This window comes from Strix aluco, chromosome 4 (genome assembly GCF_031877795.1).
Source record: "Strix aluco isolate bStrAlu1 chromosome 4, bStrAlu1.hap1, whole genome shotgun sequence".
Taxonomy (NCBI): Eukaryota; Metazoa; Chordata; class Aves; order Strigiformes; family Strigidae; genus Strix; species Strix aluco.
The window spans coordinates 119,702,348-119,718,707 of NC_133934.1; the positions used below are offsets into that span (position 1 = coordinate 119,702,348).

General features: G+C 44.8%; 1 protein-coding gene across 2 annotated transcripts in view; it reads left to right on the top strand.

Moving 5' to 3' along the window:
• Positions 1-16,360, top strand: part of RCOR1 (REST corepressor 1) — an 88,744-nt gene that overhangs the window by 38,760 nt on the left and 33,624 nt on the right. For both annotated transcript variants that reach the window (XM_074825146.1, XM_074825147.1), the window contains one exon: positions 5,737-5,820. In XM_074825146.1, the coding sequence (XP_074681247.1) occupies positions 5,737-5,820 (84 nt within the window). The remainder of the gene's footprint in view (positions 1-5,736; positions 5,821-16,360) is intronic.

The following is a 16,360-nucleotide window of genomic DNA, read 5'->3' on the forward strand; positions in this document are numbered from 1 at the left end:
TCCCTGTGCACCCGCTCAGCTGTTTCTCATCTTGCAGCCAGATGATTTAATAACTGGGGAAAATGCTGTTTGCTTTCTATTTTGTCAGGTTACTTTTCTCAAATGTGCTTGTCTTGGAGGGGTAAATGCCAGAGTCAACACAGGATGGGGGGGAGAAGCAGGGAGCATGTGTCAGGAGAGCAGAGAAATGCTGGCTGAGCAGGACCTCCTCTCCTTTTCGAAGTAGTGAGGTGTTGGACGGATTCAAGTTGTGAAGTGCAAGCTTCACCCCTTGGCCTTTTAACACAGCTCTTCAGAGGCTCTTGGTTCATCTTGCCAGAAGGAGATTCAGGTGGGATGAAGGGAGTGGTATTACTGCCAGGCACAGCTTTCCTTCTGTACTGATGCCCACTGCTCCATAGCTAACTTGAAATTGGGGAGGGGTCAGAGGGATGGGAAAGGTACCCTCTGACCTGTAGGGAGGACTTCATGTGTGCTGTACAGTGGCCTTTGGTAGTTTCTGTTTTGGAGACGTGCCCATTTCCCTTTCACTGTCAGGTGTCCTGACTTCCCAGCACCCTAGTAGAGGTGGGAAGAGAAGCACACTTTCAGCCCCGCGTTGTTGTCCATTGCAGCAACTCTGCTGAGTGTTGGTGGCTGAGGAGCCTGCAGGGCATGTGTGTGTGTCTTGGCTCTCTCGTTCTGGAGAGAGCCTGAACAAAAATCTGTGGTTTCATGTCAACACAAATGTATGCATGAGACAAACTCTGCAGCACGTTCAACACTGAGCTTATTCGTATAGTCCTGATTACAGCACTGGTACAACTTTGGTTTGACTAAGAAAAAACTTGAAGTTAACAGTATCTGCAGAAGAACCCCTCAGATGTGAGGAGATACATGTGTATTTCTTGGTGTAGGGAGGGGCTCCAGACCCAGGGTTTAAGGTAATAGACACATCAGAGGACTCACAAGGGTATTTAGGGCTTGGTGTCCTTTAAGAAGTTCCTTGCAAGGAACTTGCAAGTTCCACCTTTGGCTTGGTGTCCTTTAAGAAGTTCCTTGCAAGGAACTTGCAAGTTCCACCTTTCTCCTCTGTTTTTGCAGAGCGTCCTGTCAGGGTTGACCCTCTGCTCTCTGACTCAGAGTGGATGCAGCAGAGGAGTGTGGCTCTGGGAGGGAGTGGGTTTTAAGAGTTTTGATTTGGTGTTTGTGTTGGGTTTTTTTTTGTATTGATAAAAAAAAATTCTCCTTGTTCTTACTTTGCTCTCACTTTACTCTTTGTTCTCCTCCTGTGTGAGCTGGGATCGCTCAGGTATGGGGTCTAAGGTGGATTTACCCCTGAGGCTTTAAACTTTGTGGGTGGTAGTGGGAGAGCAGGACTGACATCTTTCTGTATGCAAGTGAAAATTGGACAAGACAGATGCTTGGGAGTGAGGCTGTCCCACCTAGTAACCCTCACAGCAGGGAAGAGACATGCTTTAAAGACTCAGTCAAGATACTTTGTCTTGTTTTTCTGAGAGGTAGGGATAGTCTTGCAACAGCTTTCTAAAAGTTGTGGAAAAGCTATAGCTGCTGTGGGCTGGGGTTTCACATCTTGCATTGTGCTGCTCTTGCATGTGCCAGGCCTGTGCCTTAGCACAGGTGGCCCAGGGAGCCCCTGGGGATGGAGAGCCTCAGCCTGTGGGCAGAAGTGATAGGAACTCCAATGGCAGCGTTGTGTCTCTGCTGTACAAATCAATATATTCCTACACACCGTGTGGTCAATAGCATGCTGGTGTTGAGATGTTTCCTCACAGCTCCAGGGGGAAAAAAAAAAAAGCCCCCACAACTTCTTTTAAGAATAATTTTGATATAAGGGTATTCTGCCCTGCCTCATCTCCTCCCTTGCACAGTTGAACTGTTTGGGCTTGTGCAGTAAACCACATCTGTAAATGAGACCAACTTTTAAACTAACATTTTCCTCACAAAGTGAGTTTTAACCTTGATTGATTCCCTTCTGTGTTTCAGTGTATAGTCCATGGGGTAGGGGTATGTTCTGGGGATGAGGGAAGAGTGAGGGATGGGAACTGCTGTGGAAAAAGCAACATGATACTGTGCCTGGTGGGGGCATCTCTGCTTGGGTAAAGGCAATGGGAGCTTGAATCCCCTGTGAATTCTGACAGTGGAACAAAATTTCGAGGGTGCTGCTTGTAGTAGGTGGTCTTCCTCTTGAGGATGGAGGAAGCATCCATGATTCCTCGGAGACATGGGACAAATAGGAAAGCCAGCAGTGGGAAAGTGATTACAGAGTGTTTGCTCCCACAACAGATGTGATAGGGAGCTAATGGCTGTGGCAGAGACTCTACAAATACCTGGTGGGTAGCCTGGATGAGAGTGCAGGATTAACTGAAATGCCAGATGATCTTGTCTGCCAATATACAGCTTCTCTAAACACAGGTTGCACTGGTTTAACTGCAGTTGCTTAAACAAGGAAACCCAACAGATCTGTTCCCCTAAAAGAGTAACCCTGCCCCCCTTATGTGGCTATTTTTATATGAAATATAGAATAAACTGAATTATCTTTTTGGCTTTGTCACTGAAGTGTAGAGTGTTAGAATTCACCCTAGTATCCTTTGTCCAAAAGCAGGGGACAGGGGAAGGAATTCCCCTGTGTTGGTGAGCCTTGCAGCTGTGCTTGGAAAGATGCAGGAAAGGGAGGGATGTAATGACTGCTCTGCTCTAAACCCTCCCTTCTCCTCTCATGGCTGTGCTCTGAAATAACCATTTCAACGTGTTTTCAAATTCTGAGCAAGCTGCTAAGCTCTTCCTTGCTACATCATGTAGCAAGAGTACTTGTGCTGTGTGTATTTATGATGGGGTCAGCACTGGACTCGGAAGAATGCCTGTCGTGTCTGCCTTGTGTGCAGGGAATGGTAAACGTTGGGGGCTGTGGGCTTGAGAAGGGATGATGGGGAGGATGTGGTGCTGGATGGTGAAGGAACTGGGTGGCAGGCTAAGTCACCTCTAATATTAGAGAGGTAGTCTGGGCCTCTGTGGATGTTTGAGGAACACACTCCCCCACCCTTCTATGTGTGGTGGCCTTTAGGTGCTTCTGTCCTTTGCAGAGAAACATGAGTTTTAACTTAACCCTATGCATGCCTTGCACTGGCCTCTACCTCTGAGGAGCGAGGGCAGAGGGGGGACAGGTGTGGGCTTGGGTGGAGTGGCAGAGTAGGAGAGATGTTGTGGGAATACCAGAGGTGCTGCTTCACACCTGTTTACAACTGCAGTATAACTTGGCTGGTTGCTGCTACTGAGAGACTGGAGGGACACAGGCAGAGCAGAAGAATCTGGGCTGTGGGAACTGGACAGAAAAGCATTTTAAGGGTTGCATAAAGCCTGGCATCTGCAGGGGGTTCTTGTTCAGGATGTGAGGCCCAGGTTTACCCTGGCTCATAGGGAGGGGATGTGGGGCTGGAAGGAGGTAGTTCCTAACCCAAGGCACTCCCTTTGCAAAGGGAGGTCTTGGGTGCCTGTGGGGGGAGCTGTGATGGAGGATGAGGAACACATTTCGCCAACCCCACTTGGGTGCCATAAGGTCCCGCAGTACCTCCCTGCACTGGTCATCACCTCCCAGGGCTCACTGCAGTTCACAGCCAGGAAGGCTGTGGTGCTCCCTCCACAATGCTCCAAAGTGTAACTTGGGGTTTTAACCATGGGAGGTGAAACATCACCCACATTACTGTGGGTGAGCTGAGCTAGCAGTGCTCTGCTCCCGAAAGGGACAGCTGGGCTGGGATGTGCACCTGACGTGTCAGGGAGGAGGTTCAGCCTGCTAAACTAGGAGAAAACTTCTCCCTTTTCCTGAGTTAGGTGAGTTTTGCCAGCTCAATGAGTGAGACAGTGGTAAAGCCAGGCTGACAATTTGCCTAGTGTTAAGCCTTGCTGGCAGAATTTGAACATCAGGCTCCTGAACTGCCATGGCTTACTTGAGGTGCGTTGGGATTTGTGTGGAAAGTGCTTAACTTCCTGGAGACCTGACTGATGATTTCTGTCTTTGAGTATTTTTATGGGATGAGAATGTGCTTTTCAGTGTAATGCAAAATGAGGAATTTTTTTTCTTTGTGTTTTGAACCCTGTGCTAGACTTTAGTAGGACAGATCATCCTGGATAGGGAGAGTGAGGAGCAAAATTTGATAGAGGGGAGGCCTAGGGTTGCCTCTTTCTTTGCATTCTAGACCTAGAGTTGAAATGAGGGAGAAAGTAAAATTTAATCCCCAATGTATCCAGACTTTTTTTTGTGTGAAGCTGTAATTTTAAATTCAGACACCCTTCGTGTTCTGTGTCCTGGTCTCCACCCCATCTCTCACCACCAGAGGCTGTTGTTGTCTCTTCTCATTCCTGTTTTTCTGCCTAGTGTAGAAAGTAATGAACGTGCACAGTGCACAAAATATCTTGTATATGCAGTTGCTATCCTTATTTAAAAAAAAACATCACAAGCTGTGTGAAAGATAATCACGGTGTGTGTTGTGGAAAAAAAAAATTAGTTCAATATAAATATGTTGCTGGCAACTGGTTATTTTTAATATGTGCTATTTGTGCTTTAAATTTAATGTTAAATTTTTTTTTTTTGTCATTAAACCCTGACTGTTCTTAGTTGAGCAGATTTCAGGTTAGAAACAATAGTCAAACCATAAGCGTTGATAGCATTGTAATGTAATTTTGTGTTACTAGATCTTTTCTGACCTGTTTAATGCATCATGAAGTGGTGGTTATATGTATAATTGCACAGCGTAGAGAAAATAGCATTGTGTTGAAATATTGCATAAAACTTCAGTGTTCTATGACGTTTTGTAGTGGAAGTAGTACTGTAGGCACTCGTTCATAACAAGACCTGCAAGTTTCTCTTGGCAGGGCGGGTAGTTGAGCTTGGCTCTGTGTGTGCTGACTCAACAGAGCAAGTTTCTTTCTCTTCTCGTTGTCCTCCTCCTCCTCTGTTGACTGCTTGTGACTGAAGAACAGATTCACAAGAGCTCACTGTTGAAATGTACCTTTGCTTGAGGTTGCTCTTTCAAACTGTGCAGCTGTGGTTCTTCACTTGAGACTTTCAGAGCTCTCATGCCAGCCAGGTGTTAAGTTGGTTAAAAATGGTCTTGCTTTCTGAGTGTGGGTGCATGTACACAGCGTGGGTGTGAATGCACAAGGATTTCTCTGGAGTGGTTGAACAGAGGACCTGATTCTGACCTGGGAGACCCAGTGTCACCTGGGTGGGCATTCCTGTCTGTATGGGGGATGAAGCCATAGAAGGGCTGCTGGGGCAGAGGAGGTGCTCAGAAGTGAAATCTGGGAGGTTCATGCATGTGTGTACCCTGGAGTGTTAATCTAGCTGCACAGTATAGTCTCATGATGTCAATGGCTTGGAGCCTGCTGCCTGAGCCCAGCTCCTCCCTTTTTCATTTAATGATGGCTGGAAGAAAAATAATCAAGTATGCTGGAAGAGAAAAACATTAATTAACTTTTAATTTAGATCTAACGTATGCTTCTTAGTGTACTGCATGAAAGAGGGAGTGTGCGGTATCTGTCATGTTATATAGGGGGTGATGCACTGAAAAAACAAGGAAAAGCCTCAGGTCTGAATGGGAAGATGGAGTTTTAACTCTGTGGATGGGTTTTGTATCTTGATTAAAAGCTGCAGATGTGTGATAAGTCATTTTTGTATCCATTTTGCATCTGAAATGACTTTCTCTGTAACTTGGTTTGTATCTGTTTTCTTTTAAGCCAAACTCGCAAGGCGAAGTCAGGAGAGAGAGAATCTCGGCATGCTGGTCTGGTCACCTAACCAGAATCTGTCTGAAGCAAAATGTAAGTCTCGGAATCTTTTATTCCCCCTTCCCCTTACAAGTATCACTTCAAGAATCCAAAGTTGCACTTTCAGTGGAGAGATTGTCTCTGACCTTTCCATTATGATTTGAAATTAATTTGAAAAAAGTCAAGTCTACAAAGCAGTCCCCTAGAAGAGCTTCGTTCCCCACTGGGCAGCTGCTCAGAGCGTCAAATCCATGGAGGCAGGGAAAGCAGGAGAAATGTGACACACTTTCTGCCTCAGTATGAATTCTTTAAGATACTTATCTGCTTTTTTGCTGCTGCTGCTGTAGAAAATGACAAATAACTGGGGAGACCAAAAAGAAAAGTATTTGGGGAGGGGAAATATATGGTAATCAGTAGTACCTTTTTTCCACAAAGACACAAATAAAATCCACATCTGGAGCCCGTGGAGGTTTAAATGCCAGAACAATTGCAGTGCCTTGGAATTCCACGTGAGGGCAATTACCAGCACTCTGTGTGTGTCTGGGAACAAGTCTTAGTGCGGCTGCCAGATGGCAGAACTAGTGTTTGAAAGGTTTGTCTAGCTACAGTTCTCCTCATGAATAAGTAGGACTCCTTGATTAAAGGGCTGCTGTTTGAATGCAGTAGCTAAACCCAAGTGCTTTTGGGGGAGGGAGCTGAAAGGAGCTATTTTTGACTGTACCTTTTTTCCTCCTTTCTGATTCTGGGACCAAGAATAAGAATCTTACATTCCTGTTCCTCTGCAGTTGTTTGTGGTGGCACTATGAAGTTGATACCTGGTTTTCCCCTAGACCCAAGGGCTAAGATGGATCACAAGACACTTGTGAAGGTTGTAGTAGCATTTGCAAATTAATGCAGCAGAGATTGTGCACAAACTGGCTCTGTCATGAAAGGGCTGGGCTCTGCCCTGGGGCATTTGTTCCACTGAGCAAGTTGCCCCTTAAATTACAGAAGGATGATGGTACTGTGATCTACAGATAAAAAGGGCTTTGCAAGGGTCCTGTCTGACTTCTTTCCTACCAGTGGTGTCTTGTCTGTTCCCTGCTGGCTATTGGATGCTGAACTAAATAAGACTGATGAGGAGAGGGATATTTGACAGTTATCTACAGCTAGAAACCTCTAAAAAGGTGTAAGAGCAAGAAACTGTTGTCTCCACCAAAAGGAACAACTGTTTATGGGTCGTCTGTGACTACCTGTAGCTGTCTCTCAAGTCTGAGAGCCTTTTGAATCTCAGCTCAGCTTTGGAATGTTTTACTCCTGCCTGATAGGAAACAGTTTTCTTGGAGAGGGAAGAGCAGAATGGTGGAGGAAAAAGTAAAGATATGTGGAACTGAATAAAATAATCTATGAGTATTCTGTGGCAATAGGCACAAAAATATGTAAGGACATTATAGAGCATAAAAAGGGTATAATATCTGCTAAGATGATGTCATGAATCTAAGAGGTCATTAAAAATGTGGTATGACACTGACTAAGACTAGGTGGCAGTTGACTGTTGCTGGTACAATAAAAAAGTTGGGGAAAACAGCATGAATATAAGAGGGCAAGAAGAAATTTCTAAAAAACCCTCAACATTTTATTAAGAGTATAGGCTTATCAGTGATTTCACTTTCCAGAAAAGATACAGAAAAAATAAAAAATTTCATACTTCCCTCCCTCAAACACCATATGATGCTGTTGTGCGATACATGACACACAAACTATCTCCGAGGTGCCTGATTGACATAGAGGGATGGAGTTGTGAAATTCAGTATCTAGCAGTAGTAAAAAAAACAAAGGAGCATTGGGAGAGATGGCTTGAGGGGACCTTGGGGTGACAGGAAAACTCCAGCAGATGGAGAGAGGGCAGCTGTGCAGAGAAAGAGAACAGGGTAAGAGTGGACTGGTTGGTCATTGCTTTGTCTTATGTCAATTTGAGCTGACGCTACCGAAAAGTATCAGTTACTCCTGTCTCTACCTGGCATTACTTAAAAATAGACTGTGAAAAACAAATCCTGCTGAAGATAGTTGCTTTTGTTCTTTTTGAGACTAGAGATGGATTGATCAGTAGAAATAACTTTATAGCTCTAATGTATTCAGCCAGCTGTTAAGCATTGATTGCATGAGAGTCTGATTCAATCCCCCTTCCTTTCAAAAGATGGGAACCTCCTCCAAAATACCAGTGCTCTGCAAAGGCTGTAGAGCACTTAATAAATGTATTACAAGCAGAGTTCCCTAATCTGCTTTATGGTTTATACAGAAGAACATCAGGGGACAAGGAAGTCTCTTCAGCTACTTTTGAGTTCACTGACAAGTCTTGGCATTGTTGATAGTGAATCCTAATTAAATGGGGTCTGTGGGGTTGATGATCATCAGGATTGATGATCAACATTTCCATCAGTGATATGGGAACTGATACGGAATTGCTGTGGAGAGAAACTGAGGATGAGCCATAGACTGACAGGATGGTAAATAAAATGAATGCTACTGATAGTCTTGTCGAGTGCTTTGGATCTTTTCCTAACTTGGACTGATGCCATTACAGTGGGCTCTTAATGACCCAACTGCAGGTTACAAATCTCAGTACTGAAAGCTCTGGCTTTCTGCATCAAGGCTGTTTGCAAAGAAGTGGCTTGGAGAACAATTTTGGGGATGCAGTGAGCGGGTAATTTGTCAAAGCTTTCAGGTGTCCTGCTTGACCCAGTGGATGATGTGGGTGTAAAAAGTGAGGTAGTCACTGGAACACTTTGTTGCCTCTGCATCCAGAAGCAGTCAGGAAAATGAACCTCAGAATAGTGTCTTTAGTGTTGGAAAAACTGAGAAAAGGATGGAGATGGGAGCTACTGAAACGTTTTGGAAACTGAAGACGAAGCAAACTCCATCTGTTTAGCTTACTGAAAAGAGACTGAAAGGGGACTATTGTAAATTATTTTCTCAAAGGAAAATTTTGACATAGTAAAGAGACATGCATAATACAAATAGATGACTGCAAAATAAGTCAACATGGACAGAAATGAAATGTCTGAGTGTGTGGGGGTTTCTTTGTGATTGACTATTGGATGTTATCCAGAGAAGTGATGGATTCTCTTTATTTCTTGATGCCCTTTTAAACCATGGATTTTTGTGACGTGTGTGTTATCCTTGGTGGGGGGAATCATTGCCAGTGTGAAATGGCAAGTGGAAGGAGCTGTGTTCTTCAGGAGGTTGGTATAGCCCCTTGGGCTGCAAGGACTGTGAATCCTAGCTAGCACATCCATTCTTAATATTGCTGTTCAGGTTGAAGTGTGGGTGAACAAATCCTTCCAATCAGTAGCATGTTGGTACCTGTGTCTAGCTACTTTCATTTGTACTCCAAGGTGTTTAATCCATCCTGTGCCTGTTCTTGTGGTGAACTCTTTAAGTCTGTTCCTGTGGCTGTGGCTTGACATGAAGATGGAAGTTAGTGCAGCACATGTTAGCCATCAGCTTGGAGCGAACTGGTAGCTCTTGTGAGTAGGACAGTTCTGTGCAGTCAGTGAAACTCTTGGAAGCCATGTCTGTTAGCGGTGAATCTGTGCTACAAAGCAGATCTGTGACAATGCTCAGAGTAATGCACACCGATGGGTTTGGCAGAGGGCTGGCCAAACTGGTGGAGGTTGTAGGAGGGTCCTCTGTAAAATGCTGAAATTAATCCTGGAAAGACCAGTGTGTCAGCCAGGACCTGGTGGATATCTGCATACCAGATGCTTCAGGCTCATACAATTAGTTAAAGCTTGTTTGGGTCCCATGCATCCTATATGGAGCAATGTTTTAGTCATGTTGGAGAAACCTCTTGCCTGGACACGATGAAATGATGGATATGGTAGAGAAGATTAAAACAAACAAAAGTATGTGTTGACACATTGATCACTTTTTTTATCCTGTGCCTCATTAACCATCAATCCTGGGTATAAACAACTTACTGCCTTGCCCATATTCATACCAAAGTTGAATGCTGCCAGCATGTTCCATATCTACTGCCAGACTTCTTTGAGGGGGTCACTTGCATAGTAGTTGCTACCATTAGTGAGTAGTTCACAAAGTTAGCCCAAAGCTAGAAGTTTGTCTTGTCTCTTTTGGAGAAGAAAGAAAGAATTGTCATTGTGCAGTAACTGAACATTTGGACTTAAAAGAACTGTGCTCCCCTTCCAGCTCTGCTCCAGATTCCCTGTGTGCTGTGGTTGGTGTCACACCTCTTACAAAGAGCTTGCTCTCAAAATAAGACTCCTGAGAGGCTCTCTGAGGACTTGGTGCCATGGAGGGCAACTGTTCTGGGTGTGCTGGGACTCTGTCACAGAGGGTGGGGAAGGGGATGGGGAGGGAGAAGGAATAGTGAGGTCTTGAGTAAGGTGACATAGATGAGCAGGAACAGCTAAGTGGAAGACAGGCGTCTGCTCTCTTTGAGTGGCGTGTGGGGAAGGAGGGGGAAATAGTGAAAAATGCATTGTAACGATGCTGTGGAAACCCTGCACAGGATTGAGCTGGGCCAGCATGAAGCTATTAATAAAACAGCAGTGTCTCCCTGTGCCAAGTACGCCAATGGGTGGAACCATAAAAATGACATTGGGTTGGTTTAGAAATGAGCAAGTGCTGGCATGCTGCAGCTGCCCAGGAGCGAGGGATGGAAACCAGGCAAGAGGATAGGATGTGATGATAGCTTTTATGCATCTGCAGTTCAAAGGTGAACTACAAGAGGAGAAAGATGTATTATTTTGCTAGTGATAAGCTCTGTTTTGAAAGTAATGTTTCTGTTCTCTTCCTGACAGAATATGTCTGCTAGATGGGAGTTTTGGTTTATCACTGATGTCTTGGTGGGTGTCTCCAGTGGATTTGCAGTTTATGGGGTGTCACTGAAGAGGCAGGTGCTGTCCCTAATACCCCTGGGACAGCAGGTCGTGGATGGCAGCTGGGTCCCCTAGTCTTGCAGTGCTGCTTCTCTTTGACCTGATGATTGATCAGCATGCCATTGGATGCTCACCAGTCCCTCCCTCTGTTATCCCATGGCATCCCTTCCTGCAAGGGTACAGCTGGCTCTGTGCTTTACATTATGCCAGCCTTGGTGCACTTGGAGAGAATTTAGACAGCCTCTTTCCCCCTATGAGGGGAGGTAGAAGTGCCCAGGGACATGGGGACAGAGGAAGGCCAGAATTAGGTGAAGCAGCAAATGCTCCAACATCCTTGTGATGTGCTTGGCCAAACCCTGTGGCTGGGGGAAAGGGAAAGGGAGGGGTCTCTAAATGTGCTGCAAAACCTGATGCTGGAAAGGCAGCATTGTGCCAGCTGATGCTCTGATGGAGGAAGAAGTGCTGGTTGCTATGGTTACTAAGGATATTAACCCTGTGGTGTCTGGATGGGCAAGGTTTAGTTAACTGTGCCACAGGCTGGGTAACGGTTTGGGAGAGTGAAGCAGCAGTGCTCCACCCTAATGAGTTGGCATTCAGGATGTCAAAAGCCTATGTCCCAACCAAGTCTGTAAGTGTGTCCTGGTCATTAGTGTGTCAACAGCTTTCTTTAGGTGAGAGTGAGTTTTGGTAGCTGTCCTCTGTGGTGAAGGTGAGGTGAATCCCAAAATTTGAGGGCAGTTGGCAGGTTTAAGTGGCCAGAATCTGTCTTCAGCTGTAGTTCAAGGGTTAATCTTTTCGTAGAACAGGCTATGAATATTTTTCAGTTTCTCTTTTAAAGGGGATGTTAAACAAGCTTGGAAATGACCTTTGTCTAAATTTTCTAACTTAAAATGACTGCCAGAGTAGAGGACAGGAAAATTTTTGTCTTCTCAGGTTGCTGAGTGTGTCTCATCATGCTTTGTGTGGCAAGTCTCTGTTTTCAGTGTATAGCTGAGCCATAGCTGTTTTAAGAAGAGCTTCTGCTTGGACATATCCTTTCCCCCTCAGCTCGCTTATTTTGGCCTGTGAATTCTGTGGATGTACGACTCCATGAACTATCATCATCAGTCCTCATTTTCCTTGGGATGTAGGGTTCCCTAGCAATAAGTAAATGTGAGTGGAAAACCGCAAATGAGAGGGAGTAGACTGGGGAAAGTGTTATCTTTAAAATCTCCCTTGTAGAACATGAAGCCCCTATTTAACAGGATGCATTTAAAATGGATGGGATTAATGCTTCAGAGGTATGCGAGAGGCACCCCTCCCCAGGCAGCCGCAGTGAGGGAGAGGATGTAGTCTGGTTTGTATTCAGCATCAGCATAGCTGCTTTTTAAGTCCCTCTTCTCCATCATGCTATAAACAGGATCCTTGAAACAGTTGGAATTGTGGTTTTATTTTTGGTCCCCTCTCCTCTCCAACCCCTATCGTTTCTGTGACCTGGTTTATAACACAACCCCATGAAAGGTTGCATTGGTGCTCAGTGAGAGTGCAGCCACCTTGGACAGGAATGGGAGAGTGGGAGCTGCTTAGGCTTTGCCACCAGAGAGAAAAACGTATTATTGAACTCTTAGCTGAGCTCATACTTTTTTTTTTTTGTGGCTGGCTAAGTGCTGTGGGAGGTCTTGAAAGGAGTGGATATGTATTGTGCTTTTCTTGTTTGGGGTTTTTCTGCTTGTTTGTGTCTGAGGTTTATTTTGTTGAAGTGGTTTTTTTTGGTAGTAGGAAAAGTGTTGGCCTTAAAAATAGCTGTCAGGTAGAGCAAAAACTTCCAGGTCTCTGAGGGGTGGACCTCAGGGGTTATGTTGCCTGAAGCTAGGTGCTTACCTTTTGTCACTGAAGTGAAAATAGCAAAAAGCCCCAACCAACTTAGGATCTTGCTGTTTGTATGCACTCCTTCCCTAGAAATACCAGTTTGTTGGCTGTCCCAGTGACAGCAAAAAAGGTTAATGGAAAAGCAGAGTTGGGTTTATGTTTATCCCTAATCCAAATTTCATATTATGCGGTGAACCTGGCAGCTGTGAAGCCTGGATGCAAATACAGTAGCTGAAGAATACAACTCCGTGAATTCAAAAATGAGAGAACTGGTGTTTAATTTGAGATTCTGCTTGAGTTCAGCTGTAGAAATAATACAGTCATGGCCACTTCTCCCAGCAGCTGCAGTTGCTGCACTTCAGGAAATGCTCAAAAGATGAAGGTGAAGGGATGCAGTTTTTCATTTTAGCTGAGGCACCTTCTGATGCTTATAGTAACAATATTGTGAACAGCAAAAAGAAGATACCAGGCTTCAAAGGCTATGGGTGTATCCCAGAAATGGCTGAGTTGCCTCAAACTTAGCTGCAGTTTCCTCTTTGTTTGTCATCTGCTGTGCTAGTTGCTGTTGCAATGCTGTGTGGAAATCTCAGAGCAGCCCTTTCATCATTGTTGCTGCAGGTTGATATTTCTGGATACTGAATGCATATTTAAATTGAGATTTTAACCCTTTCACAGCAGTGGTTTGTATTGGAGCCAGGAAGGCAATTTGGTTTGAAAGAACTAGGGTGTGTGTTTGGGATGGATATCACCCAAGGTGCAGTGGATTGTGGATTAGGTTTTTTGTTTGTTTGTTTTTAAAAAAAAAACCCAACCCACAAACAAAAAACCTGAAGGAAAGAATGTGTTGGAGAGTATCCAGGAAGAGGATGTCTTATCTAAGGTAGCTGTGTTATCCTGGAGGAATTTTTGCTGCTGTGCTGGGAGTGGGGGAGCAGTCACCAGTTTCTTCATGTGCCTTGTTCTCTCCTGCCACCTGTTTGTTCCTCCTTTTTACTGCAGTGTGAAACAGGCCTTCTCCGAACCTGTTGAGATGACCCAGTTTGAAAATGCCGACTGACACTCCTGTGCGGATTGAACTAGTGCTGGCGCTAGGAAGAAGCTTTTTTCCCGAAGTTTAGAGACAGGATGATGTGGATGTAATGGAGTGATGATAGCTGTGTTGAGAGTTACCCTGGCAGGGAGCCTTCATCTGAAATACATTTGGGAGAAGTCTTAGCCAGCCTGATAGGCGCTGTGTGAGTTGTAGGACCAGTATGACGAGAACTAGCAGGCTGCAGCTACTTTGTGCTGCTTGGACCCAGCCCTGGGACGGGCTGAGTGCGCTCCAGTCTTGCTTGGTCTTGGTGGGAATGGCAGCCTCGGAGCATTTCAGAGAACTAGGTCTTTTTTCCTGACCTCTTGTCCCTTACTATAGCTGTGAGGGGAAAAATAAGAAGGATCAGTGAACTGGAGGGTAGCTATTTTTTAATTTTTTTTTTCTCCTTAGAAGAAGGTTAGTCAGCAAATGCACCAGCAAGTGCGTGTTTATAGGGATGTGATAGGAGCTCTGTGCAGGGAGGGAGGAGCTCTTGTGGGATATGTCCTTCACTGGGGAATGCTTGAGGAGGTCATGGCCGTAACAGCTTGCTGTGATGAGTGTGCTGCTGAGTGTGACCTTTACAGAGGTGTTCATGCAGGAGGCAGAGCAGATAGGCTTTCTCAAGGACATGTGCCAGAACTTCCCTCACCATAAAGTGTTTGCTGTGGCATTATTTGCTCTAATTAGGAACCACTCCCAGTAGTTATTTTTCCTGTACTCTTATTTTTGCTCTTCGTGTTAAGTTACTTTCCTGATCATCTGCTTCTCATGCAGATTCATATAATGGTAGGGTAGTAGCAATACATAATAACTTCTCAGTAAGGATTGGGCTTCTAAATTCTGGCTAAAAGCTGTGACCACCTACCACTGATGCTCCAAGGTCTAGTTAGTGACCTTGGTTTATCATAGGCTTTTCTGCTCAGTCTCTTAGGATCAGCCTCGAAGGCTGAAGGCCTGTATGCAATCCAAGTTTCAGCAAGTGCTGTGTGAATCTGAAAGTTGATTTTTTTTTTTCCTAAACTGACTTATTTTTTATGTATTTTTGAATACCTTAATATCTGTCAACATAATGCTGATACTTTGATTTAGAAGCTACTATAAATATTATGTTGTCCAAGATCTGACTGTGTAAGCTCGCTGTCTTTCTGCAGGGACTTCTTGGAGGGATCAAAATAATTCCTTTGCACTTTTTTGGTTTCAGACCTGTAGGAAGTAAACAAGTGCAAGAATGGATGTAGTTAGTGTCTCCCAAAGGCTGGCCTGACTACAGTAGGGCAATCTGTATGAGTTTGTCCACAGGTAGCTTCTGATCTTCAGTAGAGAAAGGGCTTTTCATCTAAACCTCTTTTTATTGCCCTGGTTCTCATGTGTGGGGTAAGATACCAGGAATTTACTGAACCACTGCACCTTAACCTGTAGCAGCCGCTTTAGTTCATGGCTGCATTAAGTGATTAAGCAGCTGCTTATCAAGAAGCCAAACTGTTCCTGCAGGAAGCAGGAATAGGAACTTTTGGGAGCGGAATGAGGCAGACAGCTGGGGGGCAGAGCCACGGCAGCTCTCGAGATAAGCTGTTCTCTTTAGGTTGTGCAGCCCTCTGTCCATTGGAAGTGTTTGTCTTGTCTTCGTTGTTCTTCCTGCTAACTTGCTCACATCCTGCTGATATGAAAGTGAGGAAAATGGAGTCTTTCAAAGGAAGTTTGAGACCTAGTTTTTTTCGTTCTTAGCACCCAGGTGCAGTAGTGCAATGAATGAGGTTGTGGGAAGGCTCTTGCTTTCTTAGAAGGGGCCAGCCCCAAACATCTGAAAATAGGTTTTTAACTGTAGATGTAGAAGGAATAAAAGCATTCCAGTATAGTGCTTCAGAAAATACAACTAAAGGATTAGTTCCTCTCCAACACCAAGCTGCCTTCACGTAGTCTCTATCATTCTTCATCTAATTTTGCTGGAAGCAATTTTCATGCAACTTGTTCATGAACACAGAGGCCGCCTGGGTTGCTGAGGCTATTATGTTACTCATATAGCTGGGTTTGGAAGTGAGGGGGCTGACTGTAAAAAAATAACTGAAATAGTATGTGGTGCTTTTATGACCTGACCACTCACCATTCAGGTTCATGGGGTTCTCCTGTTCCACCTGCTGAGGAGCTGGATGTGGGTAATTACAGATGGAGGTTCTCTCCCCTCAGTGAGCAGCTCCTGTCTCTCAGCACATCTGCTGGGGGCAGCTCCTCTGTGTGACTCTGACTTGTCTACTTCCTTTCACTGCCTGCTGGTTTGCCTGATGCTTCCTTTCTGCCCAAGTGACATCCTTCAAGGAGGTGGCTAGGGGACAAATTGATCGTTTCTTTTGCTTTTGTACCCATTATAAAGGGGGTCAGCATGACTTCTACGCTCTTGTCACAGGCTTTATTATCAGTAACAATAATAATGAGCTGTAATTTAACCTGATGGCTCTTCTGCTCCAGCATACTCTTGTGTGTGTGCCCTCATGCTGCACAAAGACCCCGTGATGTGGGGAAGTGGAGTTACCCATGCTGTTCAGGAAGCCTGGCTCTGATACAGAGAATATAACAGTTCTGGTTTAAACAGGAGTTTTCAAAATCTTCTGGAGGGTGGAAAATGGACCTTGTGAAAGGTTTCACCCTCTTCAGAGGGCTTTGAGTCTGGATATTCCTTGATAGCTTCTGAAGCTGGTTGACAGCAGGTTGTTTGACCAAGCTTTATGGTAGTCTGTGCTGACTGTTTTGCAGACCAAGAATTTCAGCATATATAGTGTGACATGGTTGAAGA